At 48.5% G+C, this 17,442-nt stretch overlaps 1 protein-coding gene across 4 annotated transcripts in view; it reads right to left on the reverse strand.

Annotated features, from left to right (window-relative positions):
• SPTAN1 (spectrin alpha, non-erythrocytic 1) overlaps positions 1-17,442 on the reverse strand; it is a 342,467-nt gene that overhangs the window by 201,711 nt on the left and 123,314 nt on the right. For all 4 annotated transcript variants that reach the window (XM_078646605.1, XM_078646604.1, XM_078646602.1 and 1 more), the window contains 7 exons: positions 16,001-16,205; positions 15,304-15,485; positions 12,505-12,748; positions 12,283-12,405; positions 7,303-7,520; positions 2,028-2,120; positions 1,628-1,762 (listed from right to left, as the gene is read on the reverse strand). In XM_078646605.1, the coding sequence (XP_078502731.1) occupies positions 1,628-1,762; positions 2,028-2,120; positions 7,303-7,520; positions 12,283-12,405; positions 12,505-12,748; positions 15,304-15,485; positions 16,001-16,205 (1,200 nt within the window). The remainder of the gene's footprint in view (positions 1-1,627; positions 1,763-2,027; positions 2,121-7,302; positions 7,521-12,282; positions 12,406-12,504; positions 12,749-15,303; positions 15,486-16,000; positions 16,206-17,442) is intronic.

Here is a 17,442-nt window from a genome sequence, read left to right on the forward strand (position 1 = left end):
CTCACTCGCATGGACAAGAGATCGACTGCACCAGTCACTGGTGATGCTCACTCGCATGGAGAAGAGATCGACTGCACCAGTCACTGGTGATGCTCAATCGCATGGACAAGAGATCGACTGCATCAGTCACTGGTGATGCTCACTCGCATGGACAAGAGATCGACTGCACCAGTCACTGGTGATGCTCACTCGCATGGACAAGAGATCGACTGCACCAGTCACTGGTGATGCTCACTCGCATGGACAAGAGATCGACTGCATCAGTCACTGGTGACTGGTGATGCTCACTCGCATGGACAAGAGATCGACTGCATCAGTCACTGGTGATGCTCACTCGCATGGACAAGAGATCGACTGCACCAGTCACTGGTGATGCTCACTCGCATGGACAAGAGATCGACTGCACCAGTCACTGGTGATGCTCACTCGCATGGACAAGAGATCGACTGCATCAGTCACTGGTGATGCTCACTCGCATGGACAAGAGATCGACTGCACCAGTCACTGGTGATGCTCACTCGCATGGACAAGAGATCGACTGCACCAGTCACTGGTGATGCTCACTCGCATGGACAAGAGATCGACTGCACCAGTCACTGGTGATGCTCACTCGCATGGACAAGAGATCGACTGCACCAGTCACTGGTGATGCTCACTCGCATGGACAAGAGATCGACTGCACCAGTCACTGGTGATGCTCACTCGCATGGACAAGAGATCGACTGCACCAGTCACTGGTGATGCTCACTCGCATGGACAAGAGATCGACTGCACCAGTCACTGGTGATGCTCACTCGCATGGACAAGAGAACGACTGCATCAGTCACTGGTGATGCTCACTCGCATGGACAAGAGATCGACTGCATCAGTCACTGGTGATGCTCACTCGCATGGACAAGGGATCGACTGCATCAGTCACTGGTGATGCTCACTCGCATGGACAAGAGATCGACTGCACCAGTCACTGGTGATGCTCACTCGCATTGACAAGAGATTGACTGCACTACAGCGGGCACCAGTCACCGGTGATGATCACTCGCATGGACGGTGGGCACCAGTCACCAGTGATGATCACTTGCATGGACAAGAAATCAACTGCACTAGATTTTTTGGGGTCCAAAAAGTCACCCCAGTCTCAAGTTGCAGGACAGGCATATCTGGGGACAGTCTCTCATTGAAATGGTGAAAATGGAAAATGCTGGAGCAACAGAGGGCAGTTTTTAACCCCATTTGCGATTTTAGCACAGTTTTAAATATTTTCATTCACTCCTTTAAATATTAAACAATGTATTGCTCTATACAGGAATTGTGTGTATCTTGTCTGAGATCGAAGTGATCACGAAGGACGTAGATATTATTCCAGTCTTTGGAACATTAATGAAGATATTTTGATGGGTAATTTTTCACTGCAGTCTAGGGATATTGGCAGGCAGATGTCAGACAAGCTATTGGTGCATCTGTATTTTCTATATTGTTTTAACACTTCAACATGGAATGCCGGAAAATTCAGCGATTGTTGTGAACCAGGTACAATTACCTTACAGGTGCAGTTTATTTAAGATTTTTTTAAAATTTTTTTTATGGTGAACGTAATCTGAAAGTAGCCAGTGAGGGCAGCAAACATTACCTTGTTGGTGCTGTTCAGCAGTGTCAAGATATCCCCCTTCTTCATGGTCACCTCCCGCGGACTCTTCTCTTGATAGTCATACAATGCCAGAACCAGCTCTTTCCCAGTTTCGTCATCTGTGGGCGCCACTTGTTGCTTCATAGGGGAAAAGAAACATGGTGCTCAAATGGCTGGAATGCCACCCAACCTGCAATAAACTGTCCGCAGGCCACAACGTACTCAAAAGCAGCAGTTGTCAATCTTCATTCTGAATCACATACAACGTGTATTTGGCACCAAAGCAAGATTGGCGTTTGCAAGTGACAGACGCTGCTCTTGGATATAAATCAGACCACGGACAGCTTCACCTGCACCCAATCTTTAGATTAAGACTCTTAAAAAGCAAGGCTGATCTCCTTACCCGACAGGCCTGAGCCTGCTCCCGCAGAGCGAGGATACTGCTACCGTAGGCCGTGAGATCAGACATGAGCGCTTCATGTTTCTTCAGAAGAGCCTGAAACCAAGAGGAACAAGTGAGAAACGCATGAAAACTCAGACTTCAGCCCAAAAGGTGCAAAGACGGGTTCAAACCCAAGACAGTCTTCAAGTGGTTGGGTCTGGAAGTATTTGTTGGAACACTTGTTTTTTGAGGGGGAGTCTACATAGGCAGAGCCACAATGCCCCCGTGCGTGCCCACCATCATAGATTCCCCCCCACCCCTATGTGACTTTCAATGGGGAGGTGGGCGGTTCGCATGCGACTCTAGCAGAGCTTCGAGCTGCAAAACAAAATAGTTACTTACCCAGTAGGAGCAGCCTGAAGAGTTTTCTGGATTCACATGCACTGCATTATTCCACCACCTAGTGGCAGGCTGGTGTGTACCAGTCAGGGAACCCACCAGAGGCTGGTCGTTTTTCAGGGGGCATCTCTAAAATTCCCTCTGTCGTGCATTTTACATTAAATCCCACAGTGGCATCAGTGTGGGTTTAATATGCTGAGAAGTTTGATACCAACCTTCTCAGTTTTCAGTGCAGCCATTATGGTGCTGTGGAGTTCGTAATGACAAACTCCCAGCACCATATACTCTTAATGGCATCACTGCACTTACCAGGTCTAAGAATGGACACTATAGGGGCACAGAGCTCATGCACCTGTACCCTCACCACTGGTATAGTGCACTCAGCCTAAGGGGTGACTGATCTATGCCAGGGCAGTGGTTTGTTAGCATGGCACACAGGGAGGTGTGCCATGTCAACTCTTCACTTTGTTCTGCACAAAGACACGCAGCCTACAAAGGCCGTGTGTGGGTGTCAGGATACAGGGTCCCTAAGGGTGGCACAATAAGTGCTGCGTCCCTTAGAGGCCTTCTCTGGTCACAGTGCCCTAGGTACCTGTGGTACCATTTACCAGGGGCTGACCTATGGCCAGAGATGCCAATTGGGTTTTAGGCTTCAATGCAATTTTAGGGAAGGAATACAGGCCCAGAGTACCTGATTAGCAGGAGGCCAGGGCACACTCTGTCAAAGAACATCAGCAATTCAGCAAAAAATGGGGGCAACCATGCAAGAAAGAGGGCACTTTCTCACATGTGTTCTTCGTCTTCCCCCTCTTCTAGGAAGAAGAACTCTTCTTCGTCGAGCGGCTCGGGTGTTGTCGGAGGCATTATGGCCTTGACGACCGTCTCCACTTATATTGTACTTTTCGGCGCTCTCTTGAATTGTTTCAAGCTTTCATCGAAATCTTTTTTACGTTGTAAAATACTTGCCATTTCGGCTTCCAGCCTTTTCCTCTTCTTCTTCAACTCGGGCAAGTGTATTTCGGCGTAGAGACCTTCGGCTTTTTCTCTTTGTGCTGGTCGACGCCGATCCGTCGGTCGAAGCTTGTTTTGACCTCTCCTTTTGCCGAGGCGTCTTTTTCCTGCCTGTTTATTGATGTCTGGGATCTTTTGAGGGTCTTTGCCGTAACTGAGTCATTGTCCAAGGATGCAACTGCGGTCGTCAAGGGCTTCTACGCCGAGGCTTCTTTTGTGGGTGTGGTCTGTTTTTCGAGACTCTTCCACTTTTTAGGTCTCGCTATTCCATTCCGTAAGGAATGAATAGCAAGAATTGTTGCATTAGGAAAGCTAAACCAGCCGGCGGATTTCCACAGGTGCATGTGATCGTGAACGCGTATCCGCCTGCTGGTTTAGCTTCCCTGCTGCACGCGCTTTCCATCCAGTGCGTGAAGCGCGACCACACCAAAGCCATTTGCTGCTTCCCCCAGCGGGCTCGGCCTCACTTACTTCTCCTCCCCCCTAATTAGGTGTTTGTCCGACAGGAGCTCTGCTCCATCAACCCGACCTCCATTTCGCCCCCACAAACATGTTTTTGTAGCACCTCCTTTACACTAAACTATTAATATTTACGTTCCATCCTACATCTGCCGCATGCGGCGCCATCACTTATATTACAACAGCCCTTGCATTCAGTGGCACTTTCATTTTTTTTATGATAACTTTGTGGGTTTCTTCTTGGAATGGAAGCACCAGGGCAGCTGTGATCACATCTGGTGACGCCCATTGCTTCCAAGCCTATAGATACATGGCCCTTTCCACAGCCTAGAGCTGAGCTGGCCTCCAGCACTGATCTACAGTGACATGCAGCCAGGAACAGCTCAGCTGCTTTCTAGCTGGCACTGGTCAAGTTACTGAGCCATAGGTTGCTTAATCTCCCAAACGGCCCCCAGCGCCTTGAGACCCTCAGGGGTGATTAATTTGCTTATTACAAATACCAGGGTATTTAAAGAACTAGAAACCTAGAGGCATATATTCATAAATGTTTACACTCAAAGGCATATTATGCACATGAGAGTTTGAGTGTAGGGTTTATGAAGGAAAGAGGCAACTCCTGTAGTCTTCCAAGATAATGTAGTTGTGCGTGTATCTTAAGTTTAGTAATGAATTCCAGAGTTTGGTTGCTTTGCTAAAACAAGGAAAGAAGTACCTCCTGTGGTCTTTAAACCCTTGGTTGCTCCAATCTTGCTTTAAAAAAAGTATAGTTTCCGGATGCACTGCACCAACGGTTAAACATTCTTCTCAATTAGAAGAATGAACAGCAGAGTCAGTCCCACGGGCATTCAAACTTGTGACCTGCAGTCCCACGGGCATTCAAACTTGTGACCTGCAGATCAACTGCAGATCAACTGGTTCCTGCACAAATATTCAACCCACTGAGCACTCCTCCCTGTTGTCATCACTTAACAAGCATTTGCAATGCAATAGATCTCGCATTTACGCGATTTGAGCTATTATTTAAGTTTTCGTTTTTAAACTATAAATAAAAGGCATTGTCATTTAAAATACTTACCCCCAGATGCCTCAGGAACACATTTTGCTATTCCTTAATAGCGAAAAATAACGATTCGCTATTAAGGAATAGCAAAATGCAATGCATGAAGAAATCACTAATAAAATAGTGATTCCTGTGGGCCTAGAGGCCCACAGGAGTGAATGGGAAGACATTCTCAATTTGCGAATCGCAATTAGCGATTCGCAAATTGAGAATGCGATTTCAAGGGTGCTAGGGTGTCAAAAGGACACCCTGTTGCACCCGTGAAATTGATCTGTGCACATATGTTGCGCACTTTAGTGCATTTTTCACCGTTTTTGCAAATTACCATGAAGTACAACTTCATGGTAATTTGCGAGCCCTATTAGCGAAATCACTATTTTTTAAACGTTCATGCATTGCATTTAAGGAATCTCAATTTGAGATTCCTTAAATGCAAGTAATCGCAATTTAGCGATGCATCCCAAATGCAAAAATACCGGTCGCAAAATCTGCCCCTTTGCGAGCAGATTTGACCTTGATGCATCTATGCTTACTTGCTTAAACTCTCGCAAATGCAATGCCATTTACAAAGGCAGTAGCTCTAACTTAAGCAAATGCGAGACCTATTGCATTTCCAATGCTTGTTTAGAGGTAGACGACTCTTACCTCCTTTGAAGTCTTCTTCTTGACCTCCACGACTGAAACGCCTATGCTCGACACCTTCTGGCCCTTCGGCGACGTTGTCCTCTTCGCTGGAGAGGCCAAGGACTAGCAGCGAGGGTTGACGTCCTTGGCCTTGCATGGTATAGTTGGCTCTTCTCTGTCTTTCTCTCACCCTCAACGCCTCTGGGGTGAAGTTGGAGCACGCGTTGCAGTCCTCGCTTAAGTGATCCAGCGGTAGGCAAAGGTTGCACACCGGATGCTAATATTTTTGAGCAGACTTGTGGTGACAATTTTTGCAGAACTTGAACAGCGTTTTGTCCATTACCGCGCACAGGGAGACCCCTGCATGCGCATTCCCTGTTAGTAGAAGAGTTGGATTTTTCACCTTTCGTCGGACTCCAGTAGTTTGGATTGGAGTCCTGAAAGTCGAAATGTTGTACTGCAGTCCTGCAGAAGTTTTTCCTTATTTTTGGTCGATTCTTCGCTTTAATCTTGGGAGCTCCTTCAGTATCGATCCAACCCAACAGCGGAAAAAAGAATCTGAAGATGGCGACCAAAGGTGGGAGCCTCCTGAGGAAGCATGCAGACGTCACCGAAGGTACACCAAATGGTGGTATGTCGACGCCCACAAAAAAAAAAGGAAATATGATAATTCCGGACCCAACTACTAGATGGCCGAATAATGCACAGCATGTGAACCCAGAAAAGTTTCACGCTGCAAAACTACTTTTTGCCACAAATCAACTTGTGTTCCTATTCAACAACACTAGTCCCGATCTCTCACCATTAGAAGACCAGATGTTAGGATTTCTTTATTTTCAGTAGCATCTCTGTTTACAAAACAGGACTATTGTGACAGCGCTCCGTGCACCACGCGTATCTACTGAATGATCACCAGGTTTAGTTTGTGCGCTTCACGCAAGGCCAGAACCCAAACTTAGATGGCTGACACCGAAGATCAGAAACAAAAATCATTGTTCAACAATTCAAGCAACAAAATATACATTCATAAAGTACAATGAATTCCAAATGTTAGGCTGTGTGGCAAGTGGAATTAAGGAATGACGTTCCCGGGTGGAAACCTTTATAACTCCATGTTCACCGCATCCCTTACTGGGGATGCTATGGCAGCTCCCTGACCAGAGTCCCTCTGACAATTCCTACACCCATTGCTGGGAACATTTTGAACCCAATTTGATTCCTTGTAACATTTGAAGACCATGAATCTGAAGGAAGCAGCGTCCTCCACCAAGGATCAGAGGCACACGTTATACTGCCCTCAGGCACAACGACCTCGCCAACCATGCACACAGGATACAAGCAGCGCATGGATACCGTACTGGTCACCCAAGTCTTCACACAAGTAGATCCTTTCCATTACTCCTTCAAGACTCCTCTGTCTTTCCAAACGATGACGCCTTCACTGTTCTCAGGCAAGACTCCATACTACTTAAAGTAGGCGCTTTCCCTCATTTAACCCCTCAAGCCTCCTCTACCCTTCTCCAGGAGAACCCTTTCACTCTTCTCAGGAAAGAGTAGATGCCTCACTGGAGCACTTTCCCTCATTTAACCCCTCAAGGACCTCTGCTCTTCCCCTGCAGGGCTGCTTTGCTATCATGTGGATCCTTCTCATCTGCAGGACTCCTCCATTCCACTCCTTAAACTAGCCATCTCACATACCCCTTCTACCCCAGGCACTGCCACAGTGCACACCCAGGCTCGTACCTCTGCAGAATCCTCGTCTTTGCCGTAGTCTACGCTGCCAACAATCGGCTCCTTTTCCCGCATCCAGGACTCCGCCTCATTGGCATCGGCAAAGTATTGCTGGGCCTGAAGCGAGTCCTCCAGGTCCTGGCGCCGCTGAGAGGCCTTGTTCTTCAGAGACTCCCACTTCATGTTCAACTCGTTGATCTTGGTTTTCACTTCATCGGCTGCGAAGTGTCCTGAAAAGAGGCAGAGCATGTTACATGTGGCCTGACAAAGAACACTCCCTGTGCACAGCCCAGGCTTTCTCTGAACCCCTGTACGGCCATAGGGCTGGGGCCAGGCCTGACTCAAGCATAAATGGACCCTGGCACCAGGCTTCGTACATTGCGGCAAATGCATGGCAGCAACAGCCTCCTGGGACGGAGCGATGGTGCCCAGGTGGCATCTAGGAGTACAACTGCAAGCGCTTCAGAGAACACAGAGAAAGTGAACAACGACACCAGAGGAAAACGCAAAACAGAGGACAGTCGTGTGTGTCAATGCAACAAGTGACAACAAAGGTTCAAAATACAAGCCTAAGCAGCGGCTGAGCACAAAAGACTGCACATAACGGCCCTCTGCCATGAGTCATGCCAACATCTGCCAAGGCACTTCCCCTGCACTGCCTCTGCACTGCAAGGGGCTAATGGAACGTACCCAACGCTGCTCCGGTCACAGCACTGTACCCTTCACTGCCATTGCACCCGACTTCACCACGACAATGTGCCTCTGCACTCTCCTCCGCCACAGCACTGTACCCTTCTCTTCCACTGCACTACCCTCTGTCACAGCACTGCACTTTTGTGCACCTCACCACTCAGAACATCACTGTATTCTACACTGACACTGCACATCCTCCTCCACATCACTGTACTCTTCACCGACACTGCACATCCTCCTCCACATCACTGTACTCTTCACCAACACTGCACATCCTCCACATCACTGTACTCTTCACCGACACTGCACATCCTCCTCCACATCACTGTACTCTTCACTGACACTGCACATCCTCCTCATCACTGTACTCTTCACTGACACTGCACATCCTCCTCCTCATCACTGTACTCTTCACTGTCACTGCTCATCCTCCTCCACATCACTGTACTCTTCACGGACACTGCACATGACTGTACTCTTCACTAACACTGCTCATCCTCCTCCACATCACTCTACTCGTCACCGACACTGCACCTCCAACTCATCACTGTACTCTTCACTGACACTGCACATCCTCCTCCACATCACTGTACTCTTCACTGACACTGCACATCCTCCTCCACATCACTGTACTCTTCACGGACACTGCACATCCTCCTCCTCATCACTGTACTCTTCACTGACACTGCACATCCTCCTCCCTGTACTCTTCACGGACACTGCACATCCTCCTCATCACTGTACTCTTCACTGACACTGCACATCCTCCTCCACATCACTGTACTCTTCACCGACACTGCACATCCTCCTCATCACTGTACTCTTCACTGACACTGCACATCCTCCACATCACTGTACTCTTCACTGACACTGCACATCCTCCTCCACATCACTGTACTCTTCACTGACACTGCTCATCCTCCTCCACATCACTCTACTCTTCACTGACACTGCACATCCTCCACATCACTGTACTCTTCACTGACACTGCACATCCTCCACATCACTGTACTCTTCACTGACACTGCACATCCTCCTCCACATCACTGTACTCTTCACTGACACTGCACATCCTCCTCCACATCACTGTACTCTTCACGGACACTGCACATCCTCCTCCTCATCACTGTACTCTTCACTGACACTGCACATCCTCCTCCTCATCACTGTACTCTTCACGGACACTGCACATCCTCCTCCACATCACTGTACTCTTCACTGACACTGCACATCCTCCTCCACATCACTGTACTCTTCACTGACACTACACATCCTCCTCCACATCACAGTACTCTTCACTGACACTGCACATCCTTCTCCACATCACTGTACTCTTCACTGACACTACACATCCTCCTCCACATCACTGTACTCTTCACTGACACTACACATCCTCCTCCACATCACTGTACTCTTCACTGACACTGCACATCCTCCTCCACATCACTGTACTCTTCACTGACACTACACATCCTCCTCCACATCACTGTACTCTTCACTGACACTGCACATCCTCCTCCACATCACTGTACTCTTCACTGACACTGCATATCCTCCACATCACTGTACTCTTCACTGACACTGCACATCCTCCACATCACTGTACTCTTCACTGACACTGCACATCCTCCTCCACATCACTGTACTCTTCACTGACACTACACATCACTGTACTCTTCACTGACACTGTACATCCTCCTCCACATCACTGTACTTTTCACTGACACTGCACATCCTCCTCCACATCACTGTACTCTTCACTGACACTGCACATCCTCCTCCACATCACTGTACTCTTCACTAACACTGCACATCCTCCTACACATCACTCTACTCTTCACCGACACTGCACATCCTCCTCATCACTGTACTCTTCACTGACACTGCACATCCTCCTCCTCATCACTGTACTCTTCACTGACACTGCACATCCTCCACATCACTGTACTCTTCACTGACACTGCACATCCTCCTCCACATCACTGTACTCTTCACTGACACTGCACATCCTCCACATCACTGTACTCTTCACTGACACTGCACATCCTCCACATCACTGTACTCTTTACTGACACTGCACATCCTCCTCATCACTGTACTCTTCACTGACACTGCACATCCTCCTCATCACTGTACTCTTCACTGACACTGCACATCCTCCTCCACATCACTGTACTCTTCACTGTCACTGCTCATCCTCCTCCTCATCACTGTACTCTTCACTGACACTGCACATCCTCCTCCTCATCACTGTACTCTTCACTGACACTGCACATCCTCCTCCTCATCACTGTACTCTTCACTGACACTGGACATCCTCCTCCACATCACTGTACTCTTCACTGACACTGCACATCCTCCACATCACTGTACTCTTCACTGACACTGCACATCCTCCACATCACTGTACTCTTCACTGACACTGCACATCCTCCTCATCACTGTACTCTTCACTGACACTGCACATCCTCCTCATGACTGTACTCTTCACTGGCACTGCACATCCTCCTCCACATCACTGTACTCTTCACTGACACTACACATCCTCCTCCACATCACTGACACTGCACATCCTCCTCCACATCACTGTACTCTTCACCGACACTGCACATCCTCCTCCACATCACTGTACTCTTCACTGACACTACACATCCTCCTCCACATCACTGTACTCTTCTCGGACACTGCACATCCTCCTCCACATCACTGTACTCTTCCCTGACACTGCACATCCTCCTCCACATCACTGTACTCTTCTCGGACACTGCACATCCTCCTCCACATCACTGTACTCTTCACTGACACTGCACATCCTCCACATCACTGTACTCTTCACTGACACTGCACATCCTCCACATCACTGTACTCTTCACTGACACTGCACATCCTCCACATCACTGTACTCTTCACTGACACTGCACATCCTCCACATCACTGTACTCTTCACTGACACTGCACATCCTCCTCCTCATCACTGTACTCTTCACTGACACTGCACATCCTCCACATCACTGTACTCTTCACTGACACTGCACATCCTCCTCCTCATCACTGTACTCTTCACTGACACTGCACATCCTCCTCCTCATCACTGTACTCTTCACTGACACTGCACATCCTCCTCATCACTGTACTCTTCACTGACACTGCACATCCTCCACATCACTGTACTCTTCACTAACACTGCACATCCTCCTCATCACTGTACTCTTCACTGACACTGCACATCCTCCTCATCACTGTACTCTTCACTGACACTGCACATCCTCCACATCACTGTACTCTTCACTGACACTGCACATCCTCCACATCACTGTACTCTTCACTGACACTGCAAATCCTCCTCCACATCACTGTACTCTTCACGGACACTGCACATCCTCCACATCACTGTACTCTTCACTGACACTGCACATCCTCCTCATCACTGTACTCTTCACTGACACTGCACATCCTCCTCATCACTGTACTCTTCACTGACACTGCACATCCTCCTCATCACTGTACTCTTCACTGACACTACACATCCTCCTCCACATCACTGACACTGCACATCCTCCTCCACATCACTGTACTCTTCACCGACACTGCACATCCTCCTCCACATCACTGTACTCTTCACTGACACTACACATCCTCCTCCACATCACTGTACTCTTCTCGGACACTGCACATCACTGTACTCTTCACTGACACTGCACATCCTCCTCCACATCACTGTACTCTTCACTGACACTGCACATCCTCCTCCACATCACTGTACTCTTCACTGACACTGCACATCCTCCACATCACTGTACTCTTCACTGACACTGCACATCCTCCTCCACATCACTGTACTCTTCACTGACACTGCACATCCTCCTCCACATCACTGTACTCTTCACTGACACTGCACATCCTCCTCCACATCACTGTACTCTTCACTGACACTGCTCATCCTCCTCCACATCACTGTACTCTTCACTGACACTACACATCCTCCTCCACATCACTGTACTCTTCACCGACACTGCACATCCTCCTCATCACTGTACTCTTCACTGACACTGCACATCCTCCTCCACATCACTTTACTCTTCACTGACACTGCACATCCTCCTCCACATCACTGTACTCTTCACTGACACTGCACCTCATCCTCCACAACACTGTACTCTTCACTAACACTGCACATCCTCCTCCACATCACTGTACTCTTCACTGACACTGCACCTCATCCTCCACAACACTGTACTCTTCACTAACACTGCACATCCTCCTCCACATCACTGCACATCCTCCTCCACATCACTGTACCTTCTTCCACCATGGCACCCCCTTTCTGAGTGACTGCTTTAATCCGGGGCTCGTGTCCAGCAATCTCCGCCTGCAGGGCCTGGTGTTTCTTCAGCAGGTTCTGCACGCCGATCAGATCCTTCCCTGTAAAAGGAGACTCCTTAGAACGTTCCTCCAGCACAGAGGGTAATCATAAATGATCTGAATCTGGGCACATGGAAATCCACGAACAGGCACCCATACCTCGGTTGGTGGACGCTGCGATGGGCTCCTTTTCCCTAATCCAGGTTTCCTCGTCCTCCACATCACGGAACAGCTGCTGGAGGCGGAGGGAGTCTGCCAGCTTCTGCTTCCGAGCCACCATGGGTTCCTTCAGGGCTTCGTAGCGCCCAACCAGGGCCTCCTGCTTCTTCTTGATGTTGTCGGCATCAAAGTGTCCCGCATCTTGGAACTGACGGGCCTGAATAGTGATGCCATCAATGCGATCCTGCAAGGGACAGAAAAAACCAATGAGGCAGGGATCCTAGAGAGGCATGGCATTGGCCATGAACACGGTAGGTGCCAAACGCTTGGGACCAGGCCCATACTAGACCATTCAATGAGGCTCACACTCATCAAAAGTGCTGAAGGGCACTGTATCAGCTGGGAGATCTTCCTCAACAGGAAGTTTCCCTTCAACCCACTGACGACGTCCCTTAATCGAACAGTGCACTCTCCTCTGCTCACAACAAATAGAACTAGGTCAATATGCAATATGACCCCATTGATCTGAAACGATCAACCCAAGACCTCTTTTCTTGGTATCAGTCTGCCGCCCATTGCATTAATCAAACTTCACCCACACTCCATAAAGCCTAATCAAATGCTGCCTGGAAAAACCGAATGCTACTTACCTGTAGGAGTTGCTTACTGCATGTGAAGCAAGCTGCAAGCGTGCTTTCTGCAGCACCGACATCATTGAGTAACATTTGCTGGTATGTCTCTTCCCTTGTGACATAGATGTATGCCCTAGAAGTGGTAGCAAGCTTCAAATTCGTTTTCCCCCTTGGAGGACTGATCAGTCTGCACTAAGTCCCTCCATTCTTATTTACTGGCTGGTGGGAGGGTCGTAGCTGAATCTAGAAATTTTTTTGTTTCGTTTTGCTGCGTGAACCTTTTCAGAATTCACATGCTGTGTGTGGATTTTGTACCGGTATCCTTGTTTCTAGGGAGGTTGGAATGAGAGGAGTTCATGATAATAAACCAGCAATACCTTCTTGTCCCATGCATGTCCATTTACTTGAATGTCCCCACGATAGTGATTGGTGAATGTATGTATGGATGACCATGTAGCCGCCATACATATGTTGTTAATTAACCCCTTCCATGCTCATGACTAGCTGAGCTCGTCATGAACAATGGGATTAATTGATTATCAGCATAGAGGATGAATTGCTGTAGCATTGATAGTGTTAAGAAGTTTGCTAGAAAGGACAGGCTTACCCCTTTTTTCCCCAATGCAGTTTTTCTAGTGTTAACTCCTGCTTTGTTGTAACAGGTCTCAAATGTCTATTACCCATTCTGAAATGGTCCCCTTGGACATGGGCGAGACTGTTCGTGCACAGGAAATCGAGAACGGTCTCCCCTTTTTGCTCTGGTTTCTTTCCTGGAGGTAGTACATGAATTCACTCCGTACATCTAACGTGAATGCCTTTCCAGTGCGTCTCCTTGGCTCCTGGATGACACCTGGCAGGGCAATCGCTTGATTAACATGGAAGTGTGACAGGATCTTGGAAAGGAACTGTGGGTTTGTTCTCATGAACACTGTTCTTGTGCATCTCTGTAAGTAGGATTCTTGTGAGGCGAGCCCTTCTACTTTGCTGACTGTGTGGCAATGTGATGGCTACGAAGAAAGCGGTTTTAAGCATTTGAGTTCTGTCATATGCATTAGCGCAAAAGGTTGCTTCATTAGTAATGGGAGCGCCTTGTTTAGATTCCACATTGGTGTTAGTACTTACCTTGGTGGTGCTAGCCTCTTTGCTCCCTCTAGAAATCTTTTGATGACTGTTGTAGTGAAGAGGTGTAGGAAGCTGGCTCTGTATATACTATATCGAAGTAAGGTATAGTGTGCACAGAGTCCCGTGGAACCCCAAAGGCTTACTGAGGTAAAAGTAGATAATACCTTATTCTCTATTTGTGGTAGTGTGGGCGAGCAGTAAGGCTATCAGAGGGCAGTGTTAAGCATTTACTGTACACACACAGGCAAGAAAGGATTTCACACACTCAAAGACTGAACTCAGACCGATTTTTTGGAATAAAAACATTTCTGTCCAACACTAGCTGGCGATCTAAGCACAGCATATGATCTGCAGCTCATACGCCTCGAACATATAGTCCTTACTGAGGCACAGATTGCAGACCTTGTGCGAATCCTTTTGCGCAAACCTGCGATGGGTCCATCGGCAAAATCTAAAGGGAGTTTTTTTTCCATCTTACCCAGTGGTCCAGAGTACCCGGCTGCACATTTTCAGACTCTGTGGCTCTCTCCCCCCCGGTGGTGATTTTTCAGTGAAAAACGGTCATACTGGCATTTAATACAGGTTTCTGCTATTCCTTGATGTTCTGTTAACTTTCACTCAGTTTTCTAAATTTTCCTCTACGAACCATCGCTAACACTCCGATAATCCGTTTTGCTTCCAGACTTAACAGCAGAAGATAAAATCTGAAGAAGGTGACCACACACAGGGGCTTCTGGGGCATACATATGACCTCACAAGGGAAGGAGCAAAGCACCAAATGGTGTTCAACAAGGCCCAATACTATAGAAAAGAACTTCAAACCCAACCAATAGATGGCAGAATAATGCACAACATGCAAATCCAGGAAAGATTCACGCTGCAAAAACTACATATACCTTTCTAAACAGATCCCTTGTATATCTGGCAGCAAGGGAGGTCTGCCTCCAGCAGCGTGGACAGCCCCCCACACATGCGTTTCTCGGGATTCTGCCCTTGGTGGGCAGAGGTTGTCAGTCACTCACTCATTCACACTCATAGTCGGTACCTGGTGGGCAGCTATGTCAGCCTCCAGCAGCGCATGCTTCTTCTGCAGATTCTGCACACTGGTGAGGTCTTTGCCATAGTCGTCGGACGCCAGGTGTCCCTCCACCTCATACAACCACAGCTCGATGTCCTCTACATTGCGATTGAACTGCTGCTGCTGATTGGCTTCTCGCAGTTTTATTCCTGAGGTGAGATGGGAAGAGGATTAAACTAGAGGAGAGTAGTCAAACGCACGCTTTGGCACTAAGGAGCGGCATCTCATGGTGCTGAGACCGAGCCGGCAGAGGTTTTTCAGAGTTATACACATACATGTTCTCACAGTCGGCATAAGGACTGAAGAATGCATTGTCGGTGCCACCAATGGCACCATCTAAGAGCCCTCCTGGCACAGCAGAAGCAGTCACCCTGTTGCAAAGCTCTGAACTATTATGCGAGATTAGAACACAAAATATAAATCATTTAAGATTACGACACACGCAGTCTCAATATCAAGAACAGCGAGCTGCGTGTCTACATCTTCACTACTTTGGTCTCGCACCTGGCTTCGGCAAGGGTGGGAAAGGCTACACATGAGATGAAGGAAGGACCGTCATATGACCAAGCTAGCTTTAGAGCTGCACTTTAATCCCTATGACTCTACTTGCCTTATACCAAGCTCTGGAAATCATGCTGTGTCCTGGCTAGAGCCTGTGACTTACCCTTCAACTCTGTGGCCTCCAGAAGCCTCCTCCATAGGGTAAGAACATCGTTCTTGCGAGCTGCGACCTCATCAGACGCATAGTGATTGACATCGATCAGCTTCTGGCCGGAGTTCTCCAGGGCATCGATACGGCTCTGATTGGCAGAGAGCTCAGCCTCAAAGGCCTGATGCTTCTGGACTTTACCCTGCAAGTTGGAAGGATCCTAAGGAAAGAGGAGGAGGATTACTTGGGACTGAAGGCAATATCCCATAGGGCCCAGATATACACATTCATCGTTCCTCTAAATTTCTATTCCTCCTCACACGCATCCTCGGAGGGCCAAAACGTACACCCTTTCCTCTCACGCTGCTCACCATTGCCTCACTCAGACCTGAATTCCGAAAGAGGTCAGAACCATGGAACCTCCCTCATCCATGGCCTGAACTCGTAAGAGGTCAGAACCATGGAACCTCCCTCATCCATGGCCTGAACTCCGAAAGAGGTCAGAACCATGGAACCTCCCTCATCCATGGCCTGAACTCGTAAGAGGTCAGAACCATGGAACCTCCCTCATCCATGGCCTGAACTCGTAAGAGGTCAGAACCATGGAACCTCACTCATCCATGGCCTGAACTCGTAAGAGGTCAGAACCATGGAACCTCCCTCATCCATGGCCTGAACTCGTAAGAGGTCAGAACCATGGAACCTCCCTCATCCATGGCCTGAACTCGTAAGAGGTCAGAACCATGGAACCTCCCTCATCCATGGCCTGAACTCCGAAAGAGGTCAGAACCATGGAACCTCCCTCATCCATGGCCTGAACTCGTAAGAGGTCAGAACCATGGAACCTCCCTCATCCATGGCCTGAACTCCGAAAGAGGTCAGAACCATGGAACCTCCCTCATCCATGGCCTGAACTCGTAAGAGGTCAGAACCATGGAACCTCCCTCATCCATGGCCTGAACTCGTAAGAGGTCAGAACCATGGAACCTCCCTCATCCATGGCCTGAACTCGTAAGAGGTCAGAACCATGGAACCTCCCTCATCCATGGCCTGAACTCGTAAGAGGTCAGAACCATGGAACCTCCCTCATCCATGGCCTGAACTCCGAAAGAGGTAAGAACCATGGAACCTCCCTCATCCATGGCCTGAACTCCGAAAGAGGTCAGAACCATGGAACCTCCCTCATCCATGGCCTGAACTCGTAAGAGGTCAGAACCATGGAACCTCCCTCATCCATGGCCTGAACTCCGAAAGAGGTAAGAACCATGGAACCTCCCTCATCCATGGCCTGAACTCCGAAAGAGGTCAGAACCATGGAACCTCCCTCATCCATGGCCTGAACTCCGAAAGAGGTCAGAACCATGGAACCTCCCTCATCCATGGCCTGAACTCCGAAAGAGGTAAGAACCATGGAACCTCCCTCATCCACCATGGCCTGAACTCCAACGCTCCCACAA

This window comes from Lissotriton helveticus, chromosome 5_2 (genome assembly GCF_964261635.1).
Source record: "Lissotriton helveticus chromosome 5_2, aLisHel1.1, whole genome shotgun sequence".
In the NCBI taxonomy this organism is placed as follows: Eukaryota; Metazoa; Chordata; class Amphibia; order Caudata; family Salamandridae; genus Lissotriton; species Lissotriton helveticus.